Genomic DNA, 25973 nt, shown 5'->3' with positions numbered 1-25973 from the left:
TGTTCAGTACAAACCCGGAGTGTTACGCCATGAGGCGGTTTACCGGGTATGCAATACAAACAAACAGCACCGGGAGGTGGGGGTTACTGGGTTAGGGCACTAAACTCCAGTAAACTCACAGTCTAAGATATATACTGGGGGACGAAAATTACTTTTAAGTGCTCCCATCTGTATGCGTTCTATTTTCAGGATTTGCTGTGTGGTGAGAACTTGACTTTCAGACTGGAGCCGCATATTCAAGAGTTGGACGTTTCTAACCTTGGTAGTAAACGTCGCAAGTACTTTGAATTGGAAGTTTATGTTTGTTTATTTCACCAGAGGATTCGTGAGCTAGCCTTTTTTTGTTATGACATGTTTATCCCATTTCAAATCACTAGGAGAACAGAAGGCCTAGGATACAAGCAGTTTCGGTATAGATGTACTTAAGAAGCCTCTGATTAAGAGAAATTATGGTCAAAGGGTTCTTCCCGGATAGAAACACCCCATATGCTGGTTGACAAACAACGTGGAGGTCTGAATCACAGCATAGGGGTCCAGATAATGTAAGGGCCCCCAGTGCCCAAACTATACTACCTATGTACAACACAGAGTTCTTTCCCGACAACTTCAATACAGTTTTTCTCACTATTTCTGCTCTCAGCCAGAGTGACTCATCTAAGTAGAAGACACCGCTTTACAGCGGGAAGGCTAGCGATCTCCAAAGAGGGCACTTGGTCTACTCCCTTACTTGTACCCTGTAGACACTCGATCGCGCTAGTCTCTTTTAAACCAGCAGTCTCTTTGGCAGTGGCCACATCACCTGTCGTGTCCTGTCTTGCCACTTTCTTAGGGCCACGTTACCGTACAATACTACTCTTCTTTACGCTTTTCACGACTTAAACTAATATTCAATCAGATCTATCGGTGGCTATAAAGACCGTATCCAACTGACAACGAGAGTTTTGCAGATTTATCGATGGCTATAGATCTTCTTGGAGATTAGACTTTAACTACAGCCACAACTTCGCTGTCCACGAAGGAGTCTTCGCCTTGAAGTAAACCGAACAGGTGAGCACGACTCTTGTATTTGATGATGATGATTTTATTCATTAAGAAGCTCGCGGATTATGTTACAACATAATCCTAATTCCTTTTTTATTTCAAAAGTGTTTCAATAAACAATCTTGATACAATTCCCATAATCACAATATCATTACATTTCAAAAAACTTGCACAGTAAAATCCAAACTTTCTTAAATCAAGTTAGCCACGTCGAGACATTATCACGTATGACATAACGTGAAGAGAATGAGAACAATATAATACATATAACATATGATACAATAAAGATAGTACTGATGGTACTACTGATTGAGTTCAATGTTGTAGAGCCGAATAGCAGTGTGCAGAAATGAGTTGCTCAGCCTCTTAGTGCGGGCTTTCGGAACGCTTATTGAGCTACAGTTTCTGAGTGAGCGTTCCGTCGCTCCTGTTCTCGTGGGTGGCACCAAGTCGTGGTTCCCGGTGGGTTGAATCGAGACGTGGAGTGATGGCAGCTACAGTTGGGCTTGTTCTGGAGCTCACACTTTTTGCAGGGCGACATCGCCACCTTGCTGCCACCGTGGCAAATTTCCGTTTCGTGAACGGTCGTTGCCTTTGAGAACGGTCGTTGCTATTTCTCAGAATGGACGTTGCCATTTTGAACGGTCGTTGCCAAATCCGAGCGACCGATCTTGAATTCCGAACGCTCGTGGCGTGTTCGGGAACTTCTCGTAACTTCCCGTATTTCTGAGAAAGGGAAACGACCGTTCTCAAAGGCAACGACCGTTCACGAAACGGAAATTTGCGTCGCCGCGCGAGAACGTCAGGAGCCGCCGCAGACCTGCGCGGAACTCGGCGCTGAAGACGCAGTACGTCACGACGTTCAGAAAGCTGTGGCACATCGCGATCCACACGAGCGCGAAGCCCAGTCCGTGAGGACCGTCTGTTCTGTCGACGAAGGTGAACACCTTGTAGGTCATCAGCGGAGTCCAGCAGGAGTAGAAGGTCACGACGACTGCGATGAGAATCTTGGAGACGGCGGGGTGCGTCGCGGAAGATCGTCTGCGGTCTCTTCTTAACGTCGCACCTGACTCCACTTCTATATCGTCACGATTTCCTGACTGTCTTCTAATTGCCCCTACGTGCCTGCTGGCAATTCTATAAAGCCAGATATTCGAAACGGCGATGATGACTGAACACACGCCGAATACGAGCACGATCATAGAAATTGTCCAAGCGTAGTGGTGGTAGAAGTCTAGAGAACAGGTCATCGAGTCCGGGAAGTACTTCAGCTTAAGTTCGGTTAAGCACAGTGGAATGAAACACAGTGCAGGGAAAACCCATGCCAAGCTCACGATCACCATACACTTCTTAGTCGTGGAATGTTTTCTGTAAACCAGCGGCAGGGAGACCGTCAGGAACCGGTCCAGACTTGTGCCTGCCATGTTGCACATGGACACAGAAGAGAAGTAGATTCCCAGATAACAGTTAGCTACGCACCACGCTCTGATAATAACGGGCCGCTTACCGAGAGACATGTGCAACGCAAACGGAGCGTAAACCATCCCTACCATAAGGTCTGACATTGCCAGGGAGATCATGCACACTCGGCTCACCGGGGGGAACGACCTCACCTTCCGCATCACCGCCATCACCAACAAGTTCCCGCTGATTATCAAGACCAGCACAACAGAGATGATGACTGTCTTCCACACCCCCAGCCGTGGGGTGTAGCTCGTCCACCAGTCCTCTCCATCCCCTGCCTCTAGGGTACCGTTACTGGTGACGTTAACCATACCGCCTTCTCAACATGCACCACTCCTGTAGTAGTGTGTATAGTCCAGTGGTTAGTGGTCCTGCCTCTTGATCAAGAAGCCGTGAGTTCGAATCCCGGTTATGTCGCTCACCCGACTTGTACGCTGCTGTAGAGGGTCGCAGTCCATAGGAAGGGAGGTGTTTCATTGTTCGTTGATGTGGTTGTCGAAAAGAGCTTTGCATTGAACGTGTAAATACAGTACATACCGTCTGTCTTCTCGGCCACGACCAGTGGAAGAGTAGCTCTAGTACTTCGAGATAAACTGGTTTGGAATTTTCTGCAAACTGATTGCCATCCCGAAACACTCCATTGCACAACGCAGTGGCACTACTCCCGAAGCCTGCCGAGTCATGACCGGACTCTAAATGTGTTCGTCGCTACTTAAACATGTCAGGATATCAAAGCCTGATTCATTACTGCGGGCCTTCCGACCTCATCTTTAACCCTCTCATCAACGTCAAGCCTGCATCGATGTTTTTGCGCTTAGCCAATCAGTAATCCCTACATTATGCAGTTTCCTGTTATTTAATAGATTGACCCCTTAACAAAGGTCACGAGGTCTATCCTACATTTTGACGTATGTAAGCCATGACATGACAACCACGTTTGGGCACATTAAACGGAGGCATGTCGAATGTGTCCTAAAAACAGACCTCAAGAACAAAGGAATTGGAGACCTAAGAACAGCAAAGAAACTCAGAGAGCTACGGCAGCTCGCAGGAAAGAAGGCACAGTGGAAAGAAATGAAGAAAGACTGAATTAATGCAGCCAGAGTTTGTTTCCACAACCTCTGATCCGCAGAACACAGTGGATGATCATCGTGATGTTGAATGTGCCCAAAAGTGGTTGGCATGTCATTGCTCACATACTAACAATGTAGGCCAGGTCATTGGCCTCGCAATTCTTGTGCCTAAGGGAACTGTCACACTTGTACGTGCATGTCAGGTTGGCATGAGTTCCGTATTTATAGTTTACAAATGCGTAGCCGTTCGCTACAAATATCGAAATGTTTCGGTGACATTGCAGTATGCGTGGCGCCCACCTAACGTACTCGTGTGAGCCACCCGTCCGTATTGACATTCTTTTTGTTTAGGTCAAGTTTGCGGGGAAGAATTTGTTTTTCACTTTGACCCACTGTTATGCAGCTTGGTTATCTTTAGACGCTAATTTTATCGAAGACAAACAAAAATGATAATACGGTACTAATACGGACTTACATGATTAGGACCCTGTCACACTTGTGTGTATATTCAAGTGCGCATGAGTTCCGCAGTAACATTTAAGGTATAAGGGAAACATGTATAAGGGAAACTTGAATTGCCGCCTTATTTTAATCTGTTCGTGCAATGTTATTTTAAACTCGTAATGTTATAGTCAATTTTTACATAGTGAATTTTTCAAATCATGAGCCCCTTGTAAATTATGACGCACTTCTAGTGCATATTTCTATGAAATTGTCCCATGCAAAGTCATGAGAAATAAAACTGAATCTGAACATTTCTTTTGGTTTAAGTAAATTTTGCAGGGAGGAAGTTGTTTTCTACTTTGACCCACCGTTGACCAGTCTAATTATCAAACCAAAGAAATCACTTCTTCGGCTGCAAACTTAACCTCAACCAAAACATGTTGATACGCAACTCATGCGGGCTTGTATGTACGCACAAGTGTGACAGGGGCTTAACTGAATATACGCTCTCACCCTCCCCTACGCAGATCTTTGTGAGACAGGGGATTATCTCAGAGTTTTACATGCGTAACATATCAACACTGCAGGGAGCACACGTCTCCATAGCAATGCACACCATCCATGCTATCCAGTCATAAATACTACACACAACTCTGTTCTAGAACATCACTAAGACCACAGAGAGTAACTTCTACATCTGGCACCCGCGCGCGCAATGATTTTCGACAGATCTTGAAAAAAAAAAAAAAACTTAAGACATTAGTTCCTCCCTGGTGATGGCCAACATAACAAGAAAATGACGAAATTGGGAAAAGATGTCGTTAATCTAGTGTGGTAGCCTTGAGTAGCAATACTAAGCTACCGCAACCAGAATACAGGAATAAAAGAAGTAAGTACTGTTGTACCATGTTTTGTAGCTTCAATTCTTGATACGTCTATATTTTGAAAATCTTGCGTCTTGTTTTTTTGCAAAACCTTTTTATTCTTCTTATTTTGCACTCTTGTTTTTGATTTTGGAGTCCGCAAAGAATGAGCATCCGCACACAGTACAACTTAACCTGTCCCTGGTACTGAAGACTTATCAAACATAGCCGAAGAAACATTTACAAAAACGCCTTTAAAATGCTGTCGTACAAACCTGCTCACAACTCTAACACCGTCAAATTACCACCAAATATGCAGTATTTCTCCTTAACAATGTCTTTAAATACTTCCAACGATTCCACCTATGTTTATGAGCGCCATAGTTCTGACGTCACCAACGACGTTCCACACTCAACAAACGTCATCATCATCTCTATCGGCCTGTAACAGCCGGGGCCAGACAAGAAGTACATATTTCACTCCACATTGCTCTATGAAGCATCATTTTTTTTCTAAATGTTCATATTCAATTCCAGTGTCTCTAACTAAAGTGTCATTAAAAGTCAAACTTCCGCAATGCACCCGGCCTCTTGGTTTCCATACTCAACAATGCCGCTCCTTCCTTTTCTCGAGTGACGTCACAATGGCCCTCGTCGGGATGGGGATTATTCCATGAGCTGTGAAAGGATTCTGATATCAAGTTACAGCGCTGAAACATGCGCATTCACTAAGACACACCGGTGAAAATGGACACGCAGAGTAGAGGAGTAGCTCATGATGAAGACCGAGAGAGCCTGCTAGGTATCGTACCGGAGGATCAATCTGCTACAGCATCTGCTTCCGAACATGAAGATACGGAAAGACAACAGTGTTACGGTGAGTATATGGCCGTTTCAATACAAACACTGACAGTCTACTGAACCAGGTCAGGGGCGCACCCCGGGGGAGCCGTACTCTAAAATTTCTAGCGGTAGCTGCAGAGGACGGTACCCAGGCTAACCATCCAATATAGCTGACGTATGGATTCTAAGCTACTAGTGTATTTGTTTGTTTAGTAGGAAACTCCATTCCATGTAGTTAAGGCCAATCGCCAATTCAAATGGTCGACGCGAAACATGCATGACAGTTTCCGCGAGTCTACAAGCTTCGTTGTTAGTCTTTTTACAAATCATATCGACAGTAAGTCTCTCGTTCCTTCTGTCATATTATGTAGTGTATTTCTCGTATATTTAGTATGTTTACACCACACAAAAACAAAGTTTACCTTCTTTCTCCTCAGCGGCAGGTGTACCAACAAGCCCTCGCATAGCAACGGACCGTTTGGTGGCTGCAGCCAAGAGGGTTCACGATGTTCCTCGCGCGGCTGTTGCCGGGGCAAAGAAGATAAATTGCGAGGTCGATGAAAACAATGCGTACGGTGGTGACAGTCGAACGTTGTGTCAGGCCGATCTTCAGGCAGCCAGCCGATCAAACACAAGATCCACGTGGGACGCTCCTGACGAGAAGAGCGCGGGGGCTTCAGCTACAAAGCCGAAGAAAAGGAAAGTTGACAAAGCTGAGGGCGGATCCAGGTTGAAGCTACCAAGAAAGAGGACGAATGGTGTGACAGATTCTGATCAAGGGAATGGGGAAGAAGTTAGTGGTGTCCACCTCGGTCAGAAGAGGTGTCGGATCGTCCAACTTGGAGCCGATCCTCAATCTCGTAAACATACCAGACGGGTCACAGACTCGCTGCAAACCGTTCTTGATACGAAGCACGGCAAACAGTCAAAGGTGAAGAAAGCCGATGACGTTTCGTCACTGAATTGGCAAGTAAAGGAGCAAGAAGTTAAGGAAAGCCATGACTATGTAGGGATCGGTGAGGCTGTATCGCCAGAAAGGCGGGAGACTCATCGAGAGAAGAGTGCCTTCGAATCGACGGCTAATGCAAACGTTTCAACGGGAGACTTTCGCGAGTGTTCTCAATCAAAGTCTAGGAGGAAGAGGCAGCGTGCTAACACGAAGGCTGGCAAGTGTCTTGGCCAGTCCGTGCTTTGTGCCTCCTGCAATTCTAAAGCTAGAAACAGAAGAAGGAATACCCCAAAACCAAGTGGAACAGCCTCAAAGATCAATGATGTTTCTCGGTCGACACCACAGAGAAGAGAGGAGCAAAAGGCATCAGAGAGAGACTGTCACACGACAAACGGTGATGCTGTCGGTACAATCGACGTCACTGAAAATGAAAGCAACGGTTGGACTATAATCCGGGACGCCCTTCGGTCCCAAACCGAATGGGCTGATTCCTCTCTTCATGCTGCTGCTGACTCCAGTGTCCTTCGAAAGTCATCGATGAGGAAAGCCGAGAAAAAAGGCGACACAGTTTGCTCATCAAGGTGGGAGAGAAGACACAAGCCGAAGAAAACGGACTGCCTAGAGCATGGCGCGTTCTTGAGTCCACGTCTGCTGTTACGACCAGATTCCACCTACTACGATGTCGTAGCTGGTGAGACGGTCCTGGTGAACCACATCGACGATGATCCCTGCAAGTGGGAGGCTCCTGACGAGGTCGAGCTGGTGGCGTGCCAGGACGGCAACACTCCCCGGGGGTACCGGGATGCCAGCGGCCGGATCTGCCGAGTCTATCGGCAGTACTTGGACATCGTCAACGACGAGGTGTTGCGGCGAGTAGCCAGCGAGCTGTGGGAGTATGTGAACTGCATGTAGCTGAAGGACAAGAATGACTGTATCCGGGTCATGACATTGGCTATACAGATGCATCCGGGTCATTACACCGGCTATAGAGATGATGAAGAGAGTGCCATACCAATGATGCACGTGAAAATCCGCACCTATACCCTTATTAAGAACACGGAATGCAACAGCAGTACTCTTCTGCACGTCCGTGGATAGCAGAAAATTGTAAAATCGCGTCAATATAAATAGGATACATGTCTATGGATGACAGAATATAGATGTCTTTATTCTAGCACTTTGGAAAGGACTTTTGAATAGTACATCTGCTATGAAAGATACATGTCTCTGAGCCGAAGTGCAGTGCGCGGCTTTTTGTCAGATGTGGTATACTTAACTTGCCAGGTTCACCCAGAGCCTGGACATCAGCGTTTCATAGGCTTGAACTTTGATTAAATTATTGGTGGAATTATGAGACTATGATTATAAGTATAGAAATAACAAGTTACTGTAACAGTACCTTTTTGATTATGCTACAATAGCAAGCAAACTGATACAATAGGCGTGTAACATGATATTTTATGATGATCTACAATCTTCATTGTTTTAACTGCACTATAGGTCTGTACCGTTTATAAGTCAGCATTTATGTGTCTCTGTATAACAATTCTATAGGTTGCTCTTCCAGTATATCATGAATACACAGGCTACCATGACATAGTCAAAGTAATTGTTTTGCCTATATTTCATACTGCAAGTAAGGAGAGATATAAGGTACACATTCTATGTGTAACTCTATGGATACATGTTCCTTACAGATTGAACTTGTTTTCTTATAATGTAATGTTCAATATCATTGAGTACATTTGAACAGGGCTATCTCATTATAATTGGTTGTTACTCCTATCTGTTCTATTTCTGATATATATTTATAAGTGGCAATTTTGTAGGCATATCCAAAGGCGATTAGCATACTTTCCTCGTTGTATTAGCACTCGCCATATTTACAACATCGTTTTCAGAGCAGAACACAGGCAACAATCAAATCCTCATTAATCTTAAGTATCTAAATATTGTTCCATGGTGACGTCCAGGCCAATATTACCATTGCCGAGAGGGGATCATGAAGAATAAGTTTCCCATACAAGATAACGTTATACTTAAAATTGTATACTTCCAAACGGCTCTTAAAAAGCCACTGTGTACATGTAGCTAATCAATGTCAAAAAGTTCTAGAACATCATTTCAGAGACTGCATTTCTCAATCCCATTTTGATGCTAAAACATCTTATATTGAAGTGTCCCTCTTGCAACTGCCTACCTCCAAGACATTATTGCACATACAGGTATACAACATGTTACATTTGAGTCAAACTTTATCATACATTTGCTACAAGCACATAACCTTTATGCTAATACTGTAGTGTACACAACAACACTGTTTATTTACTCTCCAAGCAGAGGTGGGGTTCCGGCTGGGTTTTTGACATGTTTTTAGGCGTTTTTGTTGGGCTTTCGACTTTGTCAATTCTTTTTGTCGTCTCTTCAAACCCCAAAGTAGAGAGCCTGAAAAAAACGCCTAAAAACCCGTCAAAAACTGCTTGGAGAGTACTTTTTATTTACCATTGTACAATTTTTGCATACTGTATATATAATACACATTTGCAACAGTTGGATAAGGCCACACCAATTTAATTTCTTGGTTAACAGATTTGTTTTTAAATTTTAGCACGAGGACATTATCAAAACAGAAGGCTGGGGTGAAAACTTGCACCTGACCCTGTTCACTCCCTGAAACTGTGTGCACCAAAGTACAAACTTTCCTCTGAGATTCTGTTTTCATGTTGATTTTCCAATCTAGCATTTTTTTAAAAATTCCATTAACCAAGACATTAAATTGGTGTAGCCTAAAGCTTTCAGTTTTCTTACAATGTATTTTCATTTGTACTTTTTACTGACGTATCCTCTGTACACGTCAAAGTCCTCCCTAGTTATAGGTTTGGTATGACCCGTCCTTCCCAGCTCCAAGTAGTCTTCGTAAACTTTCTTGGAGCGTTTGTCCACCGTGGGAGGGATGACTTCCCTGGAGCTGTCAATCTTGAATGCACTGGTGGGGTAGCTGGAGAAGGAAATGATTTTATAGTGTGATGTTTCGAATGGTCTTTTTAGTATTCTGTATCTTTATCTATATAGCCGGTACAACCGCCATTAGGCGTAACACACCAGCTTCGCAGGCACACAGCGCGGCAGCAGCTGGTTATATTACACCGAACGGTCTGTTACACATAGTCTTTGCATATCTGACTGCAACCGTTCTTAAAAGTTTTTATATATATATATATACATATTGGGTAATTTTCATTGATTTAATGCTATATTATTGCTTTAGATATCTTTTGCAGATTTGACAAATTCATATGATTTATGGTAAAATGCAACAGTACCAAAGCTTGCAAAAAATATCAAAACCAATAGTATAGCAATAAATTAATCAAAATTTAAAGAGACTGATATTACAGTGTGATATTTAGAATTGCCCTTTTTGTGAAGACTTTTTCACTGATGTCAACTCTTCTAATGCTTTTGAACATCTTGTTGCAAGTTTGTTTGTTTACTTGCATGTCCATGATAATCATAGTGGGTTGCTTTGTACTTTCAAGAGTAAACATACTAATGCTAATAGGACAACTACACATGTAGGCATACACTAAGATGCCTTTCTGGTCTTAAACATAGTTCTTAAGACTACTTACAACTCCGTTAATGTCTTTCTGGCCCTCGGGACTCCTTTTGGATCGGTGAACTGCTTGGACGCATTCAGCCCAATCATCACATATCTACATGGGGGAAATCACAAAATACTAATTTTATGTCATAGCAAAATTCCTTTTGTTTTAGAAAGTATATCATTAATTGTACACATTGATGTTGAGTAAAATGAATGAAGCTGATGTCTAAATAAAACTGCATAAAACAGAATCTCATATATTTTACTAAAGGCACTGGGCACACAACAGTGAAAAATGAACATAGAATATGGAATGAACAAGAAGTGTGCATTTATAAGGCTTAGCATAGGTCTGCGATGAAGGCAATCAAAATCTTAAAAAAGAGACTTTGCAACCATGATTGTACACCTTTTATGGCACTTTGAACTTGAAACAGTATCTCTCTCTCTCTCTCTCTCTCTCTCTCTCTCTCTCCAATTTTACGTCTTTTATTCCCCATCATATGGGGGTTGGACATGCTTGCACATGGATGGGGGAGCCCCAAGACTCTTCATCAAGTGCAAGTATTTTTTGTAGCAAGAGTTTTTACGGCTGGATGCTCTTCCTAATGCCAACCCAAACCCTACTGCTGTATAACTGGAAAAATACACCACGATAGCACTACAACATCCACACCATACCTCCTGTACACGGCGAGGTCCTTCCTGTCCATGGCCTCCATGCTGTTGATGGAAACTCCGTACGTCTCCTTCATGGTTTGGAACAGGTCCTGGTATGGACAAAAAAGAAAACATAAAAAACATGTCAACTTGCATATGTCAACTTGAAGACACATGTACATGTAAGTTGGTCTTGCCTGAAGCAGATTTAGATGATCACATGACTGTGTGTGTAACACAAGAACCTTTTGCCTAAGCAAAAGTACATTCATTTTGTTAAAGGAAACTAAAAGGTTTGGTTGGAAAACAGTATGACATAATGTTACATATGACCCTAACCTTGAAGGAGACCTGTGTGTGTGCGTGCATGTGTGCATGCCTGCGTGCGTGAGTGAGTGATGTATGATCCTGACCTTGAAGGAGACGTGTGTGGAGCTGGAGGACAGCGGGCTGATGGGCGTGAGTGTGTGTGCGTGCATGCATGTGTGCGTGTGTGTGTGTGTGTGCGTGAGTGATGTACGCCCCTGACCTTGAAGGAGACGTGTGTTGAGCTGGAGGACAGCGGGCTGATGGGCGTGGCCGAGGAGGTCAGGTCGTCCTCGCTCGACACATCGCTCTCCGACGAGCTGTTGTCCTCCGGAGCCGCGGGGGTGGGAGGGGTCGCGCCGATCGCCTTCCTGCCACTCCCAAACCTGGACATTAGCAAAACCGGAATAAAGGAATGAATGAATTAATAAATGAATGAATGTACTTACTCTAAGGCCACACCAATTTAATTTCTTGGTTAACGGATTTTTATTTCCCCCCCCCCAAAAAAATTTTGAAAAAAAAAAAAATCATGAAAACAGAAGGAATTTTTTTTTACATTTTTTTTTGAAAATAAAAATCCGTTAACCAAGAAATTAAATTGGTGTGGCCTAATGAATGCATGAATTTATTTTTTTTGGGTAATTTTTTGTATGGCAAATGTGTACATGTTGGCACATAAGCGCACCATATCCGTGTGTGCTTTTTGACACACTTTTTGACGGATAAGCCGAAGAGGCTTGGTGGGCGCCACTCCATCACCGGGGAAGGTCGAGTAAGGTGCCTTTCCCAAGAGCACAATGTCTAACGCTGTAACCGCTGCACCATACCACCAATAGATTTAAGAATGAATTGATAAATGAATAAACTTTAAAGGGGCATATTGTAGAATCTGGTGGGCAAAAACTACAAATAGTAAAAATTTGAAAGATCTACACTAAGATTCACATTTTTAACTTATTTGTTACTTATTTCCAACATATTCCCGTCATTTTGTCACATTTCCACCATTAATAAATGACAAAAAACGCCAAACGTGTAAAATCTGGGACATTTATATATTAACTTGCGTCCCGCAAGTTGATATGCAAATAAGCAAGCGTAGAACGCTACGAAAAATCCGAATCGACCGTTATGGTCGGAGTTCGAGCGTCACAGGAAAATCACCACAAGTAAACAAACTTCAGAACGTCGGGCGTTCGATCGCGTGTTTGGTGGTTCGTCGGAATGTTGGACAAGATGGCGGCCAATTCAAGCGGCGGCGGGGATGGCGTATATAATTTTTTTCAAGACGTTTGCACGACACTACAAAGTCGCATCCTTACGTGATGAATATTGCTGTGCAGTGTAATAAGGTAGATTCAACTAATGATGTAGAAAAATAATCAAAACCAAAGAATTTTGTTTTATGTTCATGTCGCAATATGCCCCTTTAAAGAATGAATGAATGAATGGCCTGAAGGTAGAACAACTGTTATAGCACCATTGATGGAGATTTAAAGGATACAACTACATGTACTTCAACTACTGCCACCTACATCAGCTACTTATAGCGGCAAGAAGCAGTACTCCAGTCAGAAGCTCTGAGGAAGGTGTCTGATAGACATCGAAACGTTAGCAGGTGAGATCAATACCTGGTTGACAATGTGTATATAAAGGGTACAACTACAGTTTCAAAAAAATACAAAGAACTTTTCGGGCAAAAGAACTTGAAGAACTCACCCAAACTTCCCGGTGGTCTTTCTAACAGCAAAGGGACACGGGTCCGACTTGGGGTCACTAGGATTTGGCATGAAGTCCCTGTCAAAAAAAGAACAGCAAAGTTTCGTTGGGATACATCATTAATTTTTATTAGTATTGTTGAAATGACTTTTGTTTGGGGTTACATCCCCCCCCCCAAGCACATTGAAAAGTGCCAGTAGGCGATATGTTTTCCCCTGGTAAAATACAGACAAACAAACAACCAAAGGTGCTACATTTCTTCTTACTTGATGGACACTGGTCAACAGCAGGGGAGAGGACAAATTTTTTAAACCTCCCAGTAGATGTAAGAATTTGACTCAGTCTTGATGTTTTATGCGTATTTTGAGACAAATAGTAACTCTTTTTATTATTACATCCGAACTGCACCGTTTTAATTACAGGTCTTCTGTTGCTTACTTGATGGAATGCGGCATGTTGCTGACGAATAGGTCCTCGAACATGGTGAGTTGGAACGGGCGGTAGTACTCCGAGAACTCGTCAAGTCGCTCGTCGTCTCGGCTGCCCCAGTGGACAACCTGGCCCTCCCTGTGGTCTCTGGACACTGGGGAGAACAAGAAATGTTTGTCATGACATCAAGACATTGTTAGCCTGGGTACCATCCTCCGTAGTAACCGATGGCTTAATCGCTCGTCGTCTCTGCCACCCCAGTGGACGACCTGACCCTCCCTGTGGTCCTTGGACACTGGGAAGAATAAGACATTACATGTATTTGCCATTCCAGCACTCATCCTTAAAAAAGTTAAAGAAGCAAAGTTTTAGTTCATGGTACTGATTAATGTAAAATCTACATTTTAGTCTCGGCTGCCCCAGTGGACAACCTGACCCTCCCTGCGGTCTCTGGACACTGGGGAGAACAAGAAATGTTTGTCATGACATCAAGACATTGTTAGCCTGGGTACCATCCTCCGTAGTAACCGATGGCTTAATCGCTCGTCGTCTCTGCCACCCCAGTGGACGACCTGACCCTCCCTGTGGTCCTTGGACACTGGGAAGAATAAGACATTACATGTATTTGCCATTCCAGCACTCATCCTTAAAAAAGTTAAAGAAGCAAAGTTTTAGTTCATGGTACTGATTAATGTAAAATCTACATTTTAGTCTCGGCTGCCCCAGTGGACAACCTGACCCTCCCTGCCGTCTCTGGACACTGGTCAACAGCAGGGGTAAGGACAGATTTTTTAAACCTTGAAGTAGATGTAAGGATTTGGTTCAGTCTCAATGTTTAATGCTCGTTGTCTCGGCTGCCCCGGTGGATAACCTGACCCTCCCTGCGGTCTATGGACACTGGATAAGAATCATATGCAGTTAATGTAAGTCTGTTGTTAGTGTCGAAACATTTTCTATTTACTAGTCAAATATTTTATAGAATAAGATAATCTGATGTTAATTTGTTATCGTCATGCTACCTCAACCTACATCTGAATATGTTAGCTACTTTTTTAAATACACTGTAAAATCCAAAATTCAGCCGTCTGCTGCAAGAGTTTTAATCAATAAACCATTTTCTTTCTCCTCTTTTGTCTCTCAATTATTTGTCATGACATCAAGACATTCCAGCACTCATCCTTAAAGAAACAAAGTTCTAAAAGAATGGTATGTAATTGATGTAAAAGCTACAAACATTCACTTGATTTGGAATACAACAGTTACAGTACCTTCATCCTGTGGTAAGGGCAGGGCTCGAAGAACGGGAAGCTCCCACCACTGAGTGTAACTGTTGAGTGGAAACAACAAAATCAAATTGTCAGAAATATCATGATGTATATAATATACACATGCAAACATTCTTTTCCAGTGCTCCATTTCAATCATAACAATGTTTCTTCTTTTAAAAAGAAAGCACCAAAAAAATATTTCTACTTCTTGATATTTTGCCAACACCCCCAGGGCGGAGTATTATTGACTGTACCTTCTCCTGACCCTGGGGAAGTCCCCCCGGGAGTGTTTGTGGTGCAGGTAGTAGTCAGTAGGCAAGTAGATGCTACTTGAAACTCCAATAACATTCAATCCAATGACCGTTTCCAAAAACATATCCAGTTGCTTGTCAATGAGTACACTATTTCTTACATATTTCTTTCATCATTTCTACTTCCAATTAGCGATATTAGCCCATCAGGGTGTAAGGTTGCTGAGATCTGGGAAGCCAGATCTGGGAATTAAACTGCAGGGTGTTTGACGGTACCTTCTCCTGACCCTGGGGAAGTCCCCCCGGGAGTATGTGTGGTGCAGGTAGTAGTCCGTGGGCAGGTCCCACAGGTTCGCTCGCCCCTTCCCCACCCCCCCTATCCCCACCCCCCCGGCAGAGTATTATTGACGTTATGACAGTACCTTCTCCTGACCCTGGGGAAGTCCCCCCGGGAGTGGGTGTGGTGCAGGTAGTAGTCGGTTGGCAGGTCCCACAGGTTCGCTCGCCCCTCCCCCTATCCCCACCCCCCTGGGGCAGAGTATTATTGACGCTATGACTGTACCTTCTCCTGACCCTGGGGAAGTCCCCCCGGGAGTGTGTGTGGTGTAGGTAGTAGTCCGTCGGCAGGTCCCACAGGTTTGCTCGCCCCTCGTGTGGCAGGAACATCCCCAGGAACAGGTTAATCGCACTCTGCTTCTCGGCATCTATAGAAGGGCAGAAAAAGACATAAATCAACCGACCAACCACAAACCCAACCAACTAGCAACTGAAGTTAGCCTTCTCCTCCATCTTAACAAAACATATTCAAATTATTTATTGATTCTAGCGGTTGCAGTCGCATTGGGCGGGCAGTTTAGTGCTTGTGCCTATGGGGAAAATTTTCTGGACCGAGAAAAAGCGGTCGCAATGGCCAGGTAGTCATCCTTGAAAAGGTGGTCGCCTATATCTATAGGCAGGTTTGACTGTACTTTAATTTCATGGTCTAACCTGAGAAAGCGTTGCTGTAGTATCTGGAGATGGTCTGCATGATGTCCCTTGAGGTCCATTATGTACTGAAAGGCTACTAAAGCAAGGAGAACGCTAAAGAAAGTACATTTAGCCGTACTTATTTTCCATGGTCTAACCTGAGAAAGCATTGCTGTGGTGACTAGTAAAGCATGGTGTCTCTTGAATGGATGGTACAAGGCAACAGTTTAAGGTGCTAAAAGGTCTATCCTAGAAGGTTAAAGATTTGTGCATAGTCTGACCTGAGAAAGCGTTGCTGTAGTATCTGGAGAGAGTCTGCATGATGTCCCGTGAGTGTGAGGTCCATGGAGACAGTTTAAGGTGCTAAAAGGTCTATCTTAGCACTGAGAAGGTTAAAGATTTGTACATAGTCTGACCTGAGAAAGCGTACTGTTGCTGTTACAGTAGTATCTGATTTCCAATGAGTGTGAGGTCCATGGAGGCAATTTCAGGTGCTAAAACGTTTAGTAAAAGGCTACCCGTTAAAGGGCTACCTTAGCAAGGAGAAGGTAAAATAAACTAACACTTAGCCGTACTTATTTTCCATGAATCTAACCTGAGAAAGCATTGCTGTAGTATCGTGAGAGAGTCTGCATGATGTCCCGTGAGTGTGACGTCCACGGCGACAGTTTAAGGTACTAAAAGGTCTATCCTAGCAGGTAGAAGATTAAAGATTTGTGCATAGTCTGACCTGAGAAAACGTTGCTGTAGTATCTGGAGAGAGTCTGCATGATGTCCCGTGACCGTGAGGTCCATGGAGACAGTTTAAGGTGCTAAAAGGTCTATCCTAGAAGGTTAAAGATTTGTATATGGTCTGACCTGAGAAAGCGTTGCTGTAGTATCTGGAGAGAGTCTGCATGATGTCCCGTGAGTGGGACGTCCATGGAGACAGTTTAAGGTGCTAAAAGGTCTATCCTAGAAGGTTAAAGATTTGTGCATAGTCTAACCTGAGAAAGCGTTGCTGTAGTATCGTGACAGAGTCTGCATGATGTCCTGCGAGTGTGAGGTCCATGGAGACAGTTTAAGGTACTAAAAGGTCTATCCTAGAAGGTTAAAGATTTGTACATGTTCTAACCTGAGAAAGCGTTGCTGTAGTATCGTGAGAGAGTCTGCATGATGTCCCGTGAGTGGGACGTCCATGGAGACAGTTTAAGGTGCTAAAAGGTCTATCCTAGAAGGTTAAAGATTTGTGCATAGTCTAACCTGAGAAAGCGTTGCTGTAGTATCGTGACAGAGTCTGCATGATGTCCTGCGAGTGTGAGGTCCATGGAGACAGTTTAAGGTACTAAAAGGTCTATCCTAGAAGGTTAAAGATTTGTACATGGTCTGACCTGAGAAAGCGTTGCTGTAGTATCTGGAGAGAGTCTGCATGATGTCCCGTGAGTGGGACGTCCACGGCGACAGTTTGCGGTAGGACTGGATGCTGTGGACCAGCTGGGACCCCCCGTACTGCAGCGCCAGCGTGTCCCCCATGTCCTCAAACAGCTCCTCGAACACTCTGGAAAAAGCAGAAATTGTCAAACATCTGTTACATACTTGAATACTTCATTAACTCCATTAGCTTACATACAGTACAAATGAACAAGTACGAAGCTAGTACATATATACATTCATGATACATGTCCTAGTTTATACCATGACTTGTGAAATTTGTTTCTCGTTAAGTTAGATCATTCATCTAAAAAAAAGATGTGATCTGTATCTGTATCACTCTGTATAACCACCCTTCAGCGCAACACACCAAATTTGCTCTGTTGATGAAATATTTCACAATGTAACATGATTCTATATCATTTTTGCCAAATATTCCTATCTACATTGATGTAAGAAACACAATTAAATTACCATAGAAAACTACTGCTAGATTTTTCAGTAAACGATTTACAGTACATATCATTATAGCTTATCTTTTTTAAATCATTGATCTTCTATTAGATAGAAAATCAATTTAAATTATTACATATGTTTGAAATACTTTCTATCTACTTATGACGTATATACTTGTAAAACAGAAATGATACTACACAATTCCTCCTTTACATAATAGAATGACACAAAATAATACAAAATTTAATGTAGAATGGCTCTATTTAATCTGCTTTGTGGTTGACTATGTTTTGAAATCAGTGGTAAAAATTGGCTGTTATTTATAATCAAAATGTTACCTTATTGCATCAGTGTCGAATTCTAATTTCGGATCCTCCAGCACCCCTAGTGAGTACAGCTGGAAGGCCAGGGCGACTTTCCCCGTCACAAACTGGGCCGTGTTGGTACGGTCCAGGCAGTCGACGCAGTTCGTCCTCAGGACTCCGGTCTGGCGCCGCCCAGACTCCTCTGCTACACCTGTGGGGAGGGGGACAGAAATGTCAGGCAGGCTTGATTTGGCTGCTACACCTGTGGGGAGGGGGACAGAAATGTCAGGCAGGCTTGATTTGGCTGCTACACCTGTGGGGAGGGGGACAGAAATGTCAGGCAGGCTTGATTTGGCTGCTACACCTGTGGGGAGGGGGACAGAAATGTCAGGCAGGCTTGATTTGGCTGCTACACCTGTGGGGAGGGGGACAGAAATGTCAGGCAGGCTTGAATTGGCTGCTACACCTGTGTGTGGGGACCCACAAAGTTAGGCAGGTTTGATTTGGCTGCTACACCTGTGAGGAGGGGGACAGAAATGTCAGGCAGGATTGATTTGGCTGCTACACCTGTGAGGAGGGGGACAGAAATGTCAGGCAGGCTTGATTTGGCTGCTACACCTGTGAGGAGGGGGACAGAAATGTCAGGCAGGCTTGATTTGGCTGCTACACCTGTGGGGAGGGGGACAGAAACGTCAGGCAGGCTTGATTTGGCTGCTACACCTGTGGGGGGGGGGGCAAAAAAGTTAGGTAGGTTTGAATTGCCTGCTACACCTGTGGGGAGGGGGACAGAAATGTCAGGCAGGCTTGATTTGGCTGCTACACCTGTGGGGAGGGGGACAGAAATGTCAGGCAGGCTTGATTTGGCTGCTACACCTGTGGGGAGGGGGACAGAAATGTCAGGCAGGCTTGATTTGGCTGCTACACCTGTGGGGAGGGGGACAGAAAGTCAGGCAGGCTTGATTTGGCTGCTACACCTGTGGGGAGGGGGACAGAAAGTCAGGCAGGCTTGATTTGGCTGCTACACCTGTGGGGAGGGGGACAGAAATGTCAGGCAGGCTTGATTTGGCTGCTACACCTGTGGGGAGGGGGACAGAAAGTCAGGCAGGCTTGATTTGGCTGCTACACCTGTGGGGAGGGGGACAGAAAGTCAGGCAGGCTTGATTTGGCTGCTACACCTGTGGGGAGGGGGACAGAAATGTCAGGCAGGCTTGATTTGGCTGCTACACCTGTGGGGAGGGGGACAGAAATGTCAGGCAGGCTTGATTTGGCTGCTACACCTGTGGGGAGGGGGACAGAAATGTCAGGCAGGCTTGATTTGGCTGCTACACCTGTGGGGAGGGGGACAGAAATGTCAGGCAGGCTTGATTTGGCTGCTACACCTGTGGGGAGGGGGACAGAAATGTCAGGCAGGCTTGATTTGGCTGCTACACCTGTGGGGAGGGGGACAGAAATGTCAGGCAGGCTTGATATGGCTGCTACACCTGTGGGGAGGGGGACAGAAATGTCAGGCAGGCTTGATTTGGCTGCTACACCTGTGGGGAGGGGGACAAAAAGTTAGGTAGGTTTGATTTGGCTGCTACACCTGTGGGGAGGGGGACAGAAATGTCAGGCAGGCTTGATTTGGCTGCTACACCTGTGGGGAGGGGGACAGAAATGTCAGGCAGCCTTGATTTGGCTGCTACACCTGTGGGAAGGGGGACAGAAATGTCAGGCAGGCTTGATTTGGCTGCTACACCTGTGGGGAGGGGGACAAAAAGTTAGGCAGGCTTCATTTGACTGCTACACCTGTGGGGAGGGGGACAGAAATGTCAGGCAGGCTTGATTTGGCTGCTACACCTGTGGGGAGGGGGACAGAAATGTCAGGCAGGCTTGATTTGGCTGCTACACCTGTGGGGAGGGGGACAGAAAGTCAGGCAGGCTTGATTTGGCTGCTACACCTGTGGGGAGGGGGACAGAAATGTCAGGCAGGCTTGATTTAGCTGCTACACCTGTGGGGAGGGGGACAGAAATGTCAGGCAGGCTTGATTTGGCTGCTACACCTGTGGGGAGGGGGACAGAAATGTCAGGCAGGCTTGATTTGGCTGCTACACCTGTGGGGAGGGGGACAAAAAGTTAGGCAGGCTTCATTTGGCTGCTACACCTGTGGGGAGGGGGACAGAAATGTCAGGCAGGCTTGATTTGGCTGCTACACCTGTGGGGAGGGGGACAAAAAGTTAGGCAGGCTTCATTTGGCTGCTACACCTGTGGGGAGGGGGACAGAAATGTCAGGCAGGCTTGATTTGGCTGCTACACCTGTGGGGAGGGGGACAAAAAGTTAGGCAGGCTTCATTTGGCTGCTACACCTGTGGGGAGGGGGACAGAAATGTCAGGCAGGCTTGATTTGGCTGCTACACCTGTGGGGAGGGGGACAGAAATGTCAGGCAGGCTTGATTTGGCTGCTACACCTGTGGGGAGGGGGACAGAAAAGTCAGGCCGGCTTGATTTGGCTGCTACACCTGTGGGGAGGGGGACAGAAATGTCAGGCAGGCTTGATTTGGCTGCTACACCTGTGGGGAGGGGGACAGAAATGTCAGGCAGGCTTGATTTGGCTGCTACACCTGTGGGGAGGGGGACAAAAAGTCAGGCAGGTCTGATTTGGCTGCTACACCTGGATGTGGGACCCGCAAAGCTAGGCAGTTCAGATATGTTTGACGCTGTACCCTAGAGAAAGGTACTTAACACCAATTTTCTCACTTAACTTATGTATCAATCAGTACTGCTTTGGCTAGAGACGTCCCTCAGATAGGACATTAAATGGGTCCTGTATTTGAGAAAAGCCACACCTCGAGCACGTAAAAGAACCCACCATACTTACACTTACAGACAAGAGTAGGGGTCTATCCCGCTGTGATGAGTGAATCAAATAAATCTGTCCAGATATACAGCTTGTACTCTTCAGTACAAACCTGGTGTGTTACACCTTGAAGCGTTTTTTACTGTGTATGCAATACAAGCAAACAAAAAAGTACCTTGCATCTCGCTACACTTCTCCTCTGGCCGGAGCTTGGTACAGTAGAGATGGGGACCACTCTTGAAGAACCCCGTCCTCTTCACAACACGGTCGGCGATCTCCCCTAGTCTCTCCATAACATTCACATTCTTACTGTAAACAGGTAAGGAGAAACATTGAAATCAGTCAAGAGGGGAGAGGGGCATAGGCAATCAAATTCAAGTCCAGTTCTACAATTATCTCTACTAAACTAAGATTGTAAATTTCTAAATCACATCTGATCGCTTTAATAGATATTTAATGCATAGGAATTGATTGTAATATAATTATAACAGTTACTACAACAAGCATAGCAAAAAAACAGTAGCTGTAACAGTTGTGATAAATAAATGTGTCAAATAATGGTGCAATTGTTAGAACATAGCATATATATAACAACATGGAGTTGGGTTTTTTTCAACAGATTCCCATAGCTTGAATTGGGACATTAACTTGCAAACATGCAAACAACTGAGACATGCTGCATCATAAACATAAAATGTACAATGCTGCAATTCTAGAAACAAAATTAAATTGCTCATGAAGGAGCAGGGGTTAAGATGCAGCAAGGGGGGAGGGGGGCACTGTGAGTCGCATCCAGGGAAACAACAACACTGTAATGTCAAACAATGGGTGAATTTTAATCTTAATTTAGACACAAAATTAATAAGCTGATGAGGGTTGGGAGTAAACATAGAAGTTTTAGTTTCAGAATGCAGCAAGGCGGGGATCTGTGAAACAAATTGAATAATACTGCATGTATGCCAAACAATGGGTGAATTTTAATCTTAATTTAGACATAGAATTAATAAGCTGATGAGGTTGGGAGTAAACACAGAAGTTTTAGTTTAAGGATGCAGCAAGGAGGGGGATCTGTGAAACAAATTGAATAATACTGCATGTATGTCAAGCAATGTGTGAATTTTAATCTTAATTTAGACACAGAATTAATAAGCTGATGAGGGTGGGGTGGGAGTAAACATCGAAGTTTTAGTTTCAGAATGCAGCAAGGGGGGGTGTGAGTTGTATTATACAAAATGACAAAAATATACTGTATGCCAAACAATGGATCAACAAAGAGTATCAACTGTTAAAAACTGAGGTTGTCAGTTGAATTCTGAGATATGGAAACACTGTATGCCAAACTATGGACTACAGAGTCAGTAGTAGGAAACTGGGGTTGTCATGAAATGGTAACGATGTATGCCAAACAATGGATCAACAGAGAGTAAAATTTGTTGAAAATTGGGTTTGTCAGTTGCATTCTCAGACTGACAAACAACAAAAAACTGTATGCCAAACAATAGGTCAAACAGGGATTTGTTGAAGACTGGGGCAGTCAGTTGCATTCTGAGAAATGCCAATACCGTATGCTAAACAATGGATAAAAAGTGTGCTTAAAAACTGGGTTTGTCATCAAACGGCAACACTGTATGCCAAACACTGGATCAACCTAGAGTGGTAAGTGTTGAAAACTGGGGTTGTCAGTTGCATTCATGCCAAACAATGGGTCAACAAGGAAACTGGGGTTGTCATGATAAGGGCTGTATGCCAAACAATGGATAAACCAAGGACATTATAATGTCCTTGGATAAACAAGGAGTTAGTAGGAAACTGGGGTTGTCCCAATTCATGCCCTTGACCTCTTGGTGAACCTGGCCATGTCCCAGGCGATGTACTGGATGGCGTGCTGAGGCGGTAGGAACTGGTTCAGGTAGTTGATGGCGGAGACCAGCTCCTCGGTCAGGACGCTCTCGTGCTTTCGCTTCTCGCGCTTCTGCGAACAGAACAGGTGGTAAGTCATGAGGGTCTGCATGGGGGGTCCCGACAATGTTTTACACTGAATCCCTACGCATTACCAGGACTGGTATAAGAAGCCAATTATGCGACATTTGGCTTTCGCTTCTCACGTTTCTGCAAACAGAGCAGGTGGTAAGTCATGAGGGTCTGCATGGGGGGGGGGGGCGGCGACAATGCTTCACACGAAATCCCTACACGCATTACCAAGTATAAGAAGCCAATTACGTGACATTTGGCTTTCTCTTCTCACGTTTCTGCCAACAGAACAGGTGGTAAGTCATGAGGGTCTGCATGGGGGGTCCCAACAATGCTTTACACTGAATCCCTACGCAATACCAGGTGTAAGAAGGCAATTTCGCAACATTTGGCTTTCTCTTCTCACGTTTCTGTAAACAGAACAGGTGGTACGTTCATTTAAGAGGGTCTGCATGGGGGGCCCTGACAATGTTTTACGCTGCATCCAGAAGAACCCCCTATGCATTACGCAAAAATCAAGGAAGCCAATTTCGCAACATTTGGTCACCTGAGGCTACAAATCATGTGAATAAGATGGCTTTCTCTTCTCACGTTTCTGCAAACAGAACACAGGTGGTAAGTCTATTTGCCTCGGTCAATATTACTGCATTCTCACTGCAGCGCCATCTAGCAGCAAGAAGTAGCATTGCGGCCTGGAGGAAGGTACTACCGGTAGATAACCGGTCGAACCTCAGACTGAGGACGAAGCATGACGCTTTTTCATTAGCTATTAGTGCCGTGCAGCTTTGCTACAGCTCGCATATTTTTACCAGATAGATTACAAAAGTGAAGGCAGGTATATACAAATTTCGCAGTTGTGAAACTGTTTATTTACAACAAATCTATTTTTGATTAATCATGAATGACGGATGTCTTATATACATGTACATCTTCATGTACAAAAATATACAGCATAACATGAATAAAAGGAGAAATTCAAACTCTACAACTGGATAAATATTCGGAGATTTATTTCCGGACATTTCGAGTGACATCCACCACAGTGACTCTTCTTCAGCGTCACTAAAGTGAAGTAGCAGAACTAACCAGTACTTATATACAATGACTAGAAAAAACGGTTTTTACATGGCAAATCACTCAGTCATGATTTGAGTACACGATTTGAGTACATAATTTGATTACATGACATGATTTTCCATGTAAAAACCGTTTTTTCTAGTCATTGTATATAAGTACTGGTTATAATATAGTTCTGCTAGTTCACTTTAGTGATGCTGAACAAGAGTGATGGATGTCACTCGAAACGTCCGGAAATAAATCTCCGAATATTTATCCAGTTGTAGAGTTTGAATTTCTCCTTATATATTGTTTACCTGGATGTCTAACCTTTTACAAACACACACAGCATAACAAGTTGGTACTGCACTCAAAACATAACTAGGCATCAGCACACTAAAACTATACTACATGCCCACAGTATATTTTTCAGCTCTCACCTTCACCAGGTTGAGGATAATGACTGGCGCTCCGTATCTCTTCATCATGTCGTTGAAGTGGAGACCAGCAACGCACGCGTAGGGGTCAGCCAGGTCCACTACAATCATGGGATATCGAGATTTCAACAATTCAGCATCATTCTAGAATGTACACAAAGGAAAATGTTACCTACGATTCTGAATGTACTGGTCAAGTCAAAGGAAGGGGCATGTCACATGTCTATTCCGGACATTAAAAAAAAACAAGAGACACAGCAATTTTAGTTCTGAAAACACAGACACACAAGCATACCCCCCCCCCCCACACACACACATACACAGACACACACACAATACTTACACACATACAATTTTCATGACATGTACTATCTAGTATTACATTATAGCAAAGACAAAAGTCAATGAATCTGTACAACAGTGCACTCAATGTTATCGATACTACAATGTATACTTGGTCCTCACTGTCTTAACCGCTGCCTAACTCTGTGAACGGGGATTTGGGTGCCAAACGGCTACTTCAAAGTGCTAGAGTATCTATTTCCTACTCACAGCCGATAGGAGGTTTGGGCATCATGGTATCTCTGACTAGCTACAGTTCTTAGAACATAACTGGTGTCCTCCTTGTCTCAAAGTTTTTTAGTACTCACAGCCGATGGGAGGTTTGGGCATCATGGTGGTGATGTCCTGCGACCAGTACAGCGGCACGGAGCCCCTCATCTGGACGTACGCCGTGTAGCGCCCGCTGCCCAGCGTCAAAACCGAGGCGTCGTGGACTATCTGCTCCGTCTCCACCTCATTGGCTACCTGGCCCTGGTGATTGACATATCTAATACTTAGGCCACACCAATTTATTTCCTTGGTGAACGGAAAAAAAAGATTTTTCAAATGCTAGATTGGAAAAACATCATGAAAACAGAATCTCAGAGGAAAGTCTGTACTTTGGTGCACACAGTATCAGGGTGTGAACAGGGTCAGGTGCAAGTTTTCACCCCAGGCTTCTGTTTTCATGATTTTTTGTTGTTGCTAAAATAAAAAATAAAAATCCGTTAACCAAGGAATTGAATTGGTGTGGCCTTAATATATACTAGGTACTATAATTGTACACTTAGTATACAGAACATTCTTGAAATTTATAATCAGAGAATAGCTTGGCATATCTTAGCTTCAATTTTTTTTTGGGACAGCACAAGGCATTGTGGACTACTGTAAATGCATTTTTAAATGCATTTACAGTAGTCCACAATGCCTTGTGCTGTCCCAAAGTTTGCATGGCTTTGATTTCGCGCTAAGTGGAAAATGGAGTGTTCACGGCAGCGCTATAGTCACATACTGCTACAGTATTGAACAAAAATGTTTGCGGTGGTTTTAAGTTCGCAGTGAAACGTTCCCGCGAAAACTGCGAACATAAAACCACCGCGAACATCTCTGCATTTACAGTATCTGTTCCGTCTCCCCCTGATTGGCTACCTGGCCCTGATGATTGACATGTCCAATACATTGTACTTATTCGGTTATAACAGGGTCTAATGAAGTTAGCTGCAATCCTCATAAGAACACAAAGTTCAGATGTCACGATATTGTTTTATCATCCACAGATACCCGTTTGAAGGCTTTAT

General features: G+C 44.1%; 2 protein-coding genes across 5 annotated transcripts in view; both read right to left on the bottom strand.

Annotated features, from left to right (window-relative positions):
• Positions 1-1790: 1790 nt before the first annotated feature.
• On the bottom strand, positions 1791-2816 carry LOC136423497 (G-protein coupled receptor 52-like). The gene has a single exon (XM_066411686.1). It carries the CDS (start codon positions 2814-2816, stop codon positions 1791-1793), a length of 1026 nt encoding a protein of 341 aa, XP_066267783.1.
• Positions 2817-9295: 6479 nt separating this feature from the next.
• LOC136428750 (polyphosphoinositide phosphatase-like) overlaps positions 9296-25973 on the bottom strand; it is a 41789-nt gene continuing 25111 nt past the window's right edge. The window contains exons 10-24 of one of the 4 annotated variants that reach the window (XM_066418489.1): positions 25005-25167; positions 24358-24455; positions 22729-22862; positions 21066-21199; positions 18091-18268; positions 17257-17423; positions 15483-15624; positions 14670-14728; positions 13974-13999; positions 13411-13529; positions 12973-13050; positions 11474-11636; positions 10966-11054; positions 10310-10393; positions 9296-9675 (exon numbers count right to left, since the gene is read on the bottom strand). In XM_066418489.1, coding sequence (XP_066274586.1) covers positions 9495-9675; positions 10310-10393; positions 10966-11054; positions 11474-11636; positions 12973-13050; positions 13411-13529; positions 13974-13999; positions 14670-14728; positions 15483-15624; positions 17257-17423; positions 18091-18268; positions 21066-21199; positions 22729-22862; positions 24358-24455; positions 25005-25167 — 1815 coding nt within the window. In that variant the 3' untranslated portion in view covers positions 9296-9494. Of the gene's footprint in view, positions 9676-10309; positions 10394-10965; positions 11055-11473; positions 11637-12972; positions 13051-13410; positions 13556-13670; positions 13697-13832; positions 13859-13973; positions 14000-14669; positions 14729-15482; positions 15625-17256; positions 17424-18090; positions 18269-21065; positions 21200-22728; positions 22863-24357; positions 24456-25004; positions 25168-25973 lie in introns of all 4 variants that reach the window. The other 3 variants (XM_066418504.1, XM_066418497.1, XM_066418512.1) reach the window with 3 other exon arrangements.

The sequence above is a fragment of the Branchiostoma lanceolatum genome, chromosome 1 (genome assembly GCF_035083965.1).
Source record: "Branchiostoma lanceolatum isolate klBraLanc5 chromosome 1, klBraLanc5.hap2, whole genome shotgun sequence".
Classification (NCBI taxonomy): Eukaryota; Metazoa; Chordata; class Leptocardii; order Amphioxiformes; family Branchiostomatidae; genus Branchiostoma; species Branchiostoma lanceolatum.
Note: the sequence above shows the minus strand (reverse complement) of the source record. Positions and strands in the feature narration are given on the sequence as shown.